Source organism: Nuphar pumila, chromosome 2, assembly GCF_984573655.1.
Source record: "Nuphar pumila chromosome 2, dmNupPumi1.hap1.1, whole genome shotgun sequence".
In the NCBI taxonomy this organism is placed as follows: domain Eukaryota; kingdom Viridiplantae; phylum Streptophyta; class Magnoliopsida; order Nymphaeales; family Nymphaeaceae; genus Nuphar; species Nuphar pumila.
Window position 1 is genome coordinate 49,104,154 of NC_143250.1, and position 11,770 is coordinate 49,115,923.

Sequence of the window (11,770 nt, forward strand, 5' to 3'; positions counted from 1 at the left end):
TTTTGCAGGATAAATTTCCATGATTCCCTTGTTATCAGCATTGGACGTCACAAATTCTAAATCCACCAGTGGTGTCCCTTGCTGCAAAGTCAAAGCTGGGTGTACTCCCTGGTGGGCAGGGGGGACCTCAAAGGTTTTACCAACTGGAGGGCAGCCAATGTGCAGTCGGATTATCCAAAAAAACAAAAAAGCATTGGCTATTATTTAGATCACCCGGTACTTCCATGCAGGGTTTTTCTCATTCTTACCTGCAAAAGCTATTTGTGGATGGATGGGAGAATGAATGTCTTGATTGCCTGGAGAAAAGATGGACCATGACGAGCTCTTGGGAGTTGAGAATCCCATTCACTGATTGATTCGACACTATCTAATAAGCTGGAAATGACCACAGGAAATGTTTAAATCTTCAGTAAAATTCTTAATATACAATGTCTATGTTGCAAGATGAATGATGGAACAAAAAAAAAATGGGGAGAGAAGGGGTGGGAGGGAGATTTAGGAACAATTTGAAGAAGCTACTGTTCATGCTTGCCGCATTGATCTATGAATGAACCATGCAGGACTGTTTCTTTTATCCCTTAAATCTGACCTTCATCACCTGCATACATTGGTTAACATTTTAACATGTTGGACTCAACCGACAAAATGAAATCAGAGAAAATCCAAAAGAGATTACACTTGGAACACATTGAGAATGGAACTGAATTTTTATGCTTAGTAGTCAAGAGCACTAGTGAGCGCCTAGGAACCCACAAAAAATGATAACTTAATAAAAAAACTGAAATTTCATAAAAATATAAGAAACAATAAATAAAACCAAACATTTCCAAAGATAATAAATTTTGAAGCATTATAAGAGAAAGAATATAAACATATCGATTAGGACCTTAGGTGCTTGGCACCTAGACACCTAACTGCTACTAGGTGCTAGATTAGCACCTAGATCACCTAGGGGTCATGAAATGGTATGGATTCTAAGGCATCCCATGATAAACTCCTAGAATCAAAACATTATATATTTGGACACAAACTTTAGAGCTAAAAGGATATGAAAATGTGAATAATTAACTTTATTCATAATGGACATTAAAAAATACAAAAAGTAAAATTATATTGGTAAATGAATAACTTTATTCACAATGGATACTAAAAATATAAAAAAAAAATTACCTTTAAACCTCACTACAAATACACTCGACACACAAGCCTAATACTACCCATCACTCTCTCAACCTTTATATATACACACACCCCAATTTATAGAGGAGAAAGAGAGAGAATAGTGCAAAACAAAGGAAAAGAGGAGAAAAGAAATAAATGAGATGAAGCCATCTCCCATTAAAAAATGAGAGAGCTCCCAACGGCTAGAATTCTAACCGTTGGGAGCAAGTCAAAGCTAGTTTGATTTGACCCCAAACATTATATTATATATATTAAACAATATATAAATGTATATATATATACTTATATAACAAAATGATGCATTGATCTTAATACCCTCCTCAAACTAAGTCTGCAAATACAAGCTAAGAACTCATTACATTTGATTTCAACAAGTATTTTCATTTGTTGCTTCCTTAAAAAGTACTCTTGATCTTCAAACATATGCTCTAAGCTTGTCTCTAGGATTTTCAATATCATCAAAGCTTGAGAACCTGAAAATAGAGCTCACAAAATATTATAACTATACACATATATGTATCATAAAAAGATTTCGAAAAGATTATTAATTATATATTATGGAGAGAGGATGACTAAACACACCAAAAGTACAATATATAGAAAACATTTACTAAGACAATTTACCATTTTTCAAAAGTTATGCATAATATCAAAATGAGAGATGCATGCATAAAATATCTAAAAGATAGGTTTATAAATTATTAATCACTTTAAACATTCATGGAAACATGCATCATTTAAAGTCAATAGACATGTATTTATAACATTAATGAATAAAAGACATGATCATTAAAGAAATAACTCACAAAAGAGTTTAAATCACCAAACATTTTTAAACAGTGAAAGACAAAAAATAATTTCAATTACTCAATAAAGATTTGAGAAATGTCAAATACATAGTTCAATTTCATTTTAGAAGTAATATACCTAAAAAGGATCACTTATGGACCACACAAACAATTTGCAAGGTAAAATAATATATCCTTCAGATGCTTAGAAAGCAATATAAGCGGGAAGTACAAAAGTGATTGCAACGAGGATCAACATAAATACAAGGGGATAATCCAAGCATCAGTAACACTATATTGAGTGCTAAAAAACATTAATTCACCAAAAGATAATACAAAATGTCAACAACCTCAAGAGCACAACAAATGCACATAATAGCCACTATGGGCACACCCAACACAATATGTAATTCTACTAATGAAATGTTTAGAGAAGCATTAGTCAAACAAAAATAAGAATATAAACAAGAAAGTGCCTATTGCGAGCTTACAAGAACAAAAGCACAAAGTCCACTTATATGCTTGAGAAAACAAAATTTAAACTTATGCAAAATATGCAAGACAGAATAAATCATGCAATTAAAGCATTTATAACACAAGGTGCATGAAAATATTTTTAATAACCATTTATCATGCAATAGCAAATTGGTTTAGAAACATACAAAGAGATTCAAAAAATCTCATATATCAAAATGAATGAATTTTGCAAATCAAAATACAAGTTTGACCATCATAAGCCATCACCTTACTAGACCTCCAATCCTCAAAAATCAAGTGTATTAATTACTAGAACAAGAGCATAGACATGTCACTAAAGGGTCAAAGACACACACAAAGGTGTGTATAAACATCTCTTGTCTACATATAATGACACTCAAAACAAGTGTATTAGTGACTATAACAAGAGCATAATCATAATCTCAACAATGGGCTAAAATCACACATGAAGGTGTGAATAAACTTCTCTTGTCTACATATAGTGACACTTAGATAAGAATCATAAAAAGAAAAAGACACAAGGTAATAAAGCTTGTAATGAAAACACACTAATGTCACAAAAAAATATCAATTTTAACAATCTTTCGAAGCACCATGGTTTCAAACAATAGATTGACATCACAAATAAGCAGAGTTAAAAGCATCCATAATAATAACAATGGCCAAACAACAAATGAGTGATACAACACACTCACAAATCCAGAGATCAAACGATCGTCAATTAGAGTCAAACCACAAGTTAACAATCTAAACTGACATAAAAAGAGGTGCACACAACTCACCCCAACAAACATCTCTGATTCAAAATAACGAAGCCAAGAGGAATGATGCATTATATAAAATTTTGTGATGGACAATCCAAATGTCATAAAAGGCAATACATATTACACACTGATATAATTCAATTTCTAAATAGGTGAGTTCATATCAAATATTTGATTTGAAAAAAAAAATTCAAATCAAATCCAGTAAAGTTAGGTAAAAACCTTAGCATAAAATTAGTGCAATCATATACACAACAATATGTCAAATTATGCAATTATATGTAATACATTATGTCTTATGACAATTTTCTAAAACTTCAAGTAAATAATAAGTCATGCCCAATATAAGCACTCTTACATAGAGGTGATGAAATTATGAGTTTCGAGAATCCTTCAAAAGTTCATAAATCCACCAATGAGAAACAAGTGCACTAAGCACATCACTTACAAAAGGTCAATAAGTCTCATTAAATAGACAATAACACATATGATAAGCGATTAGAGCTAAATCATAAGTCTACTATGAGGCAATTAAAGACAATCATATAAAAAATTTCAAAGGGTTATAAAAAAAAGTAAGTGCACTAGTGCACAACCACACAAATACAAAGTCACTAGTAGGCGAGATACAAAGAGTCAACTAAGGGCTACATACAATCTTCACAAAGAGGAACAAGAGTCATAAAAACAATATAGATGTTTTTGATAAAATACTCCCAAAGAGCCATAAAGATCCACACATATATGATCATATCAAACAAGAGATTTTTCTCAATATCAATACGCATGATATAGAATATCAATACGCAAGAGAAAAATCACAAAAGATAAACACATTTATTATACAATAATAAGTCATACTTATGTCATTCAATAAAGACTTCTTAAGGCATATGCCAAAAAGAAAATCTTAATTCAACACGTGTCATTTGAAAATAATCTTACTTGATAGAACAATATTGCTCAAATATATATGAAATAACATATTAAAAAAGGCCTCATTAGAAATTGATCACAATAAAAGTTTATGCTTGATCACATCATAATATTTCAAAGATAGTCCATACATAAGTTAAGAAATGTGAATTTGCAGTACTTTGTAAAACACACAATATTTTAAGAAGTCAAATATTCAACTTGATTGGATAACTAGAAAGGTGTTCTCTAAATAACACATTTATAATGCCCACAAAGGGAACCAAAAAGAGGTGTTCTTAAATAACACAATCACAAATCCCACAAAGGGGATACACAATATGTCACAATATAAAAATATACTTTTATTCAAATGAAGTGAGTATACAAAAGCATATACATCTTTGCAAAATATAGATTTTCACTACACATATTCATAATCCAATACATATATATATCAAAACACAACAATTTCTATATACTTCAAAAAAAAATTTATTTTAACACAATTCCTTTTAAAACTTACCATACATATGAAAAAAAGCCAAAGATAGATAAAGGAATGTAAAATTCTTGAATCCATTTCATTCATTAATACAAATATTTTCCAAGACCTCGATGATTCGCTCTTATACCATGTCACGAAATGGTATGGATTCCAATGCACTCCATGATAAACTCCAAGAATCAAAACATTATATATTTGAACACAAACTTAAGAGCTAAAAGGACATACATAAAAATGTGAATGAATAACTCTATTCATAATGGACACTAAAAATACAGAAAGAAAATTATATTTAAACTTTACTACAAATACAGCCAACACACAAGCCTAATACTATCCATCACTCTTTCAACCCTTACATACACACCCCAATTTATAGAGGAGAAAGAGAGAGAAAATAGTGCAAAACAAAGGAGAAGAGAAAGAGAGAAATAAATGAGAGAGAGGAAGTCATCTCTCATTAAAGAATGAGAGAGCTCCCAATGGCTAGAATTCTAGCCGTTGGGAGCAAGTCAAAGCTAGTTTGACTTGGCCCCCAACATATATATTATGCATATTATTACAATATATAATATATATATTATATATGCATTATTATAATATATATATATAATATATTATTATATATATTAAACAATATATATATACTTATATAACAAAATGATACATTAATCTTAACACTAGGTGCCTAGGCGAGGAACTAGGGATTCTTTAACAAGTTCTTAGGAGAAGTCTATAGTGGCCAAAAATATTCAGCCACTGAGATGCTATTCAAAGATGAAAAATATCATGAGAATTTTTTTATTACGTCCAACATTTTCCTTGCCCATATGTTCGACAAGCATTATGAAGATCCAAAAGGAATAGAAATAGATACAGAGCAGAAAGGAAGAAAGAGTTTGCAGCAGTGTTGTGAAAAGCGTTGAGGCGTAGCGAGGCGCTCCACCAAAATCTGAGGCGAGGCGTAAAGCGTAAGCCTCAAAGTTTTTTTTAAAAAAAACTTAAAAAAACTATAAAAAATATCTAAAATTAGTAAGCATGAACTACAGCATAGAATATCAGTAAAGAGTACATCTGTGCATGAACTGCAGCATAGAATATCAGTAAGCATCCTTGTGGACAAAAAACAAACGAATTATTCTTTTCTAAAAAGAATCAAAACTGCCCTGGAACTTAACACATAGATCACTTTATGTCAATGTGCTTAATACAGAAATTCAAAACTGTCATTAGGCTTAATACATCTATATCCTGTCATGGAACTTAACATAAATAAATTTCTGTCAATATCCTTAATACAAAAATTCATCAAAACCGAAAACATGCAATCAATCAAATAAATCTAAGTTGAAAAATGAAATCCTATGTAATCAACATAGAACACTTTGTTTGCTAGGACCCAAGAATGCCAAAAATAAGAATGCACGAGAACTGTTTGTTGAAGTGTGCTACTCTTGGTTCTTTCTTATACCAGGTCTTTCTGACCCAGTTTAAACAAATTGAAATATTATGAACTGTATTTTGCAGTTGCTGTTACATCAGAAATAAGTCTGACACATTAGACGAAGCTGAGAGAGCAATGCTGAAGACATATTGTGAGAGAGCAGATGTAAAAGATGGGCAGACAATTCTGGATATTGGGTGTGGCTGGGGATCTCTTTCTATATACATTGCTCAAAAATACAATAATACCCATGTCACTGGAATTTGTAATTCTGAATTGATGCAGGCCTTCATTTGGTATGGTGTTACTGAAGCCAAGAAAGGCAGATAGTTGAATGAGCACTGGTCACCTCCCCAATAGACAGAGGTGGACTAGGCATCACCAGGTTAGATGTCTTGAACAGAGCCCTGCTGGCAGACTGGGGGTGGGGGTGATGCACTGAAGACAAGATCTGGCATTGGGTGGTTTCCAAACATGCCTTATTAAGTGTTGAGACTTCCCCTAGAGCTCGCATGTTTTCATGGTTGGTCTCTCTTGACAACCCAGTTTAACCTTAAAAAGAGAGATTCATGTGGCCAGCAAATGCATTATGTGTGAACACGAGGAAGAAGACTATGCAGAGATCCTACCTTAACCGGCGTTTGGGGTTGTTGTTGTTGCGAGAAGGAGGTCACCGGCGACGGTGGTCCTGTTGTCGTACACGAAAACGAGAGGGAGATGGGAGGCAGAGGGAGATAGGAGGTGAGAAAAAAATAAAAATCATATAAAAGGGGTCGGTAGGGCTTTGTAATTGTTTAAGCCCTATTTTTTTGGTCGAATGAGGGTTTTGACCCTCATTTGACCAAATAAATCGAGGCGTGTGCGCCTCAGTCCGAGGCGCGCCTCGCCTCAAGGCGTGCGCCTCAAGGCCTATGAGGCACACGCCTCAAGGGTATTGCGCCTTATGGCTGTGCCTCAAGGCACAAAGCCCCTCGCCTTTAGGCGAGGCACGCTTTTTGCACCTTGAGGCGTGTTTTTAATAACACTGGTTTGCAGTAATGTCAAACATGAATTGTTGTGCTACAATCAAAAGTCAGAATCTAGTTAGCTCATTGAAAAGGCAAAAACAAATATAGAAATGGAGTTTGACCAAACTGGACATTGGAAAAGCATACACCCAGATTCATGGATAAGGGTTTCAATCAACAATAAGGAACATACTATTCCAAAAAATTATATCCAGTTGTGAGAAATAATTTATACTATTCTTTCTTTAGGTTTGGCATATGGTGGCAAGTTGCCACTGGCAACTTTTTCATGTACAAATTTAAAAATGCCTTTTTGCAAGAATAACTTAAGCCCACATCCATTAGGATTCACTTAAAACAATGTTAAAAAATCTCACTACTGAAATTTTATCTGCAAGGAAAATCATGCAATAAATTAATTTCTTAAGTAAGAAAATATAATTCTTTTGCAACACATAAATAACAGTAAGTGCGTAAATATCTTTATATTTCTGGAAAAATGTGATATTTATAAAAAAAATATCACGATTTTATTGGGACTTCATAAATTATCTAAATATATGGCATTAGATATGGGATATTTTCCAACTATAGTCAGTATTGATGACTATGCTGAAAAAGAGCCCAAAAATAGCAGAACTGAATAAGCTTATGAGTATCTAAAGAAAGCTACTTATCCATAGAACAATAGTGCTTTTGGCATTGTCAAAGGCCCACATTTATTAAAAGCTAAAATTGGTGCTTCAAAATCCCACCTGTCACAATGCACGTGTTTCCTGATGCTGATATATGACACATATCTTATGCCCTACTATTACTCCATATGTTTCATAATCCATACTTTCATTTTTCATGATTAAGTGAATTGCTAAGGTTATGCACATGGATTACCTATGTCATACCATACCTGACATGTTAAAAGCATATCCAACTATTCCCTGTTTTTTAAACAATACACTAAGGATACTGCAGTCCTCCCTCCCATGTCCCTCCTTCCCTCCTATATGTACAAAAAATACTGCCACGTTTTCCCTAATAATTGGATAAAACTCGGTGATATTGTGCAGGCCTTTTGAAATAAAATAGAAAAATGTCCAACCTAAATCACAAGCAAAGTGAACTATTTCCAAAATGTGAGATACTTCCAAGGTTTTATACAATGTGATCATTCTGAAATTGCAACCAGTGACGGCAATAAAGACAATTGGGATCCATTAAGTGATGGAATATGATATAAGAATCATAGTTCTGTACATGCAATGGCAATTAAAAAGAACTCAGAATATGTTTACAGAATCAGATGACTGTAGCATGGAAGAGAATAAATATTATAGATATTTACATTGATATAAAAATTACTAAATCAAAAGAGGATTGCCTACCTTAACCAACAGATAGAGGTACCATCTATCATTCATGTTTGAGGTTCGAGATATGTGAAATTTTATTATTTAAGAAATCATATTCCACTTTTATCAGATCAAAAAATTTAAAACCCAGTGGATTTACAGTAAAAAAGCAGGTCCACACTGAAACAAGTCATAAGAAGATGTTAAATCATGTAACACTAGAACTTGTTTTAAATCCAAGGAACAGTTTGTACATGAACTATGTCAGTACAGAGATCTTCCAACCTCTCATATACAAGGAAATAAGAACATGAGCAACTCTATATGCTTTTGATGCAAATAATAAGAAAAAAAATGCTATCAAATGCAAAAAAATCATCATGAACATGTCATTAAGCGAATTATCTATAAAGAAAATGTACATTGAATGAGAAACTGCCAGGCAGTGTTGATTTCCATGTATAACTTCCAATTCCATTATTTTCTCCTTGTGTCATTCATAAACCTCTACACCTTTGAGTGTCACCCTCTCCAAGCTTCATCTTCTACACCAAACAATTCTGATCTGGTCCTTGCACCCATCCTCCTTCCAGGAGGCCGAGGTCCCAAAAGACTTGCTTCTATGCTTGCATTATAGATCTGGGATGACCACAGAATGGCATCATAGGCTCTAGAAGAAAGAGACATTCCTTCATTTCTTGCCCTCAGATAGATATCATATGCAAGTCTTGGCTTACCATCTTTGGCAAGAGCTTCAATCAGCATTTCATAGGTAATTTCATTTGGCATAACGTCCCTTGCTTTCATACGATGAAACCACTCAAATGCAACACTTCCCAAACCATTACGTGCACACCCACTAATTATCGCGTTAAAAGTGACGGCAGTCGGTTCAATCCCACGTGAAATCATCTCTTGTACAAGTGCATCCACATTTTTGTAGTTTCCATTCCCGATATAGATCAAGGCCATAGTTGTGTATGCATACAAATTTGGCTGGACATTGACTTTATGCATATGCTGCCACACAGTGATGGCTTTGTCATACATCTTACCTTTCTCAAGGGCACTCAGCAGAGCCCCATAAGAATGGATGGTAGGCTTTTCACCCTGCTCTACCATCCTCATGAATATTTGAACTGCTGCTGATGCTTCAGATGCCCTTGAACAGGCAATAAGAACAGAATTCCACTCACGGCTACCCGGTTTTAGACCTCTGTCTTGCATCTTGTCAATCAGCCTCACGGCCCACCTCCAGATTCCTCTTTTCTTCGCTGACGTGAGAAGAACATTGAAGTGAGAGACGATAAGCTCATATGACAAATTGTTCGGCTTCGGTCCCTTGTCCAGCATCTCCTCGTAAATCTCCAGGGCTGCCCACCATTTCTTGGCCTTCCCCATCAACCAGATCACATGATTGCACACTGATAGGCTTATCTCTGTCCCCCTCTCTCTTATCCTTTTATAAACTTCCTTTGCTACAGAAAAATGATCTTCACTTGTGCAAGCCCATGCCAATTTCTCGTAATCAGCTCTGCTGAACTGGAGCCCCATCCTGTCCATATCATTAAGAAGTTTCAAAATCTCAAAAGTAACAGTTTCTCCACTCACGAGACGTCTCCGCATTACCTGATAGCAAATTTTGATGGTAAAATCCTTCATTTTCTGGAATTCACTTTCCCAATCTTCATCTGATCCTTGTCCAAGTTCCCCATTTTGGTACTTCTCTTGTATCCCAGCAAAAAACCGAATCGCACCATTTGCATCCTCCATGTTCCGATATATGAGCAATACTGTCGAGTAGGAAACCGAAGTTGGAGAAAGGCCCTTTGCTGGAATCTCTTCAAAAATCTTAAGAGCCTCCTCAGCCATTCCTTGCTCTAGGTAAATACCCATCAACGTGTTGTAGGTGACAATGTTTGGAAGGATGCCCTGATCTTCCATGTTTTGCAAGATCTTTTGCGTTTCACCGTACTGTTGAGATGCCTTAACTGCACCCAGGAGACTGTTGTATATGTAAATGTTTAGGACGTCAACGCCATTGAATTCCTTGACCGCCTTCTTTTGCTTAAGCCATTCAATAAGGGCAAATGAGGGCGGCAGTCTTCGGTCGATCCCGAAAATCTTGATGATTGAGCAATATACAGGAAGGGGCAGTTCCAATCCTTTCAAAACCTCTTCCACATCCTCTACATCTTCGGCAAATCTTAACCGCTGCGCAAGATCCCGGACGTCAATTTTAGCACTACTTCGATCACTAGAGCCCCTGTTTCCATCTTCTGTATCAGACGAAATAGAATTCTCCCTATTTGATTCAGACCCACCTTTGATTTCTTTACCATCAACCGAATCCAACTTCCAACTCACAGCCTTCTCATAGACAACACTTCCATCTTCTTCTTCATCATGGCTTTCATCACCATCATCATCATCAGTTTGCTTACTGACTGAGGGTTGTTGCTCAAGCCAAGCTAAAGCAGAAGGTACCCTCAATGAATGGTGGTGCTCAAACTCAACATTGAAACCAAAATCAATCTTATCACAACTTGTCACCCAAAACCCACCTCTAAAATGGTATTGACCACATTGATGAGCCCTTGAATTTCCAAGAGAAGAACACAAACCCAAAGCATTGTTGGGAAAACAGTCCCTGTAGCTACTGCATCTAAAGGAAGCACCAAAACCCAATTCTTTGCTCCTTCTCCTCCTCCTCCCAGGGATGTAAGAAGCACCCAACAAGCATTGAAACTTGGGTGTGTCCAGAAACTCCAAATTCGACGGGAATATGCTCATTGTTTGCATCTTGGACAAGATTCTGAGTGTGGAAGTGGTCCAATCAATGAGTTCTCCCCATCCATACAAAAGTTTGCACTGTTCTAGCTTCAAGAACCAAACTAAGAGCCTTCCCCAGATGAGAACTAAGCGTACCTTAGCTTGAAAAGGGTATCAGAAGATCTGGTTGTGGAAATTTCCAGCGTTTCGACGACCCTTCTTTTTCACTTCCCGGATTTTCCATTCGAGTTGGAACTTGTGACACATGTTCGTCCCTTCACAGCCATACAATCGGACGTGCTCGCAAATCACAAAACTGCAAGAATGGGCCCGACTCGTGGTGTGGTCCAGGAAGCGTCGACTCCACCGGTGCTGAGCCGTAGTGATGCAAACGGTTTGGATACGAGACAGCTAAATACATGGGAATTTGGATCGGAATTGGATCTGGAACAGCCGAAAATTGCAGAAACCTTCGTCATGGATCCGATCCAGTATGAAAGTTTTATGATTTTTGGCTGTTCCACTTTCCTATTTATGTAACTG

General features: G+C 35.6%; 1 protein-coding gene across 2 annotated transcripts; it reads right to left on the minus strand.

Moving 5' to 3' along the window:
• Positions 1 to 489: 489 nt before the first annotated feature.
• Positions 490 to 11,503, minus strand: LOC149845431 (uncharacterized). Of its 2 annotated transcripts, XR_016430443.1 has the most exons (2): positions 8,878 to 11,501; positions 490 to 598 (listed from the first exon to the last, which is right to left on the minus strand). XR_016430443.1 is itself a non-coding variant. In XM_089997620.1 (1 exon), the coding sequence occupies exon 1, from the start codon at positions 11,255 to 11,257 to the stop codon at positions 8,978 to 8,980; it is 2,280 nt and encodes a 759-aa protein (XP_089853746.1). In that variant the 5' UTR covers positions 11,258 to 11,503; the 3' UTR covers positions 8,821 to 8,977. The 2 variants fall into 2 exon arrangements, 1 of the variants encoding a protein (XP_089853746.1); XM_089997620.1 differs by lacking the exon at positions 490 to 598 and having other exon boundaries at positions 8,821 to 11,503.
• Between the last annotated feature and the right edge of the window lie 267 nt (positions 11,504 to 11,770).

Coding starts and splice junctions, on each gene's coding strand:
- LOC149845431 (XM_089997620.1), bottom strand. CDS start 11,257: ATGCAAACAATGAGCATATTCCCGTCGAATTTGGAGTTTCTGGACACA.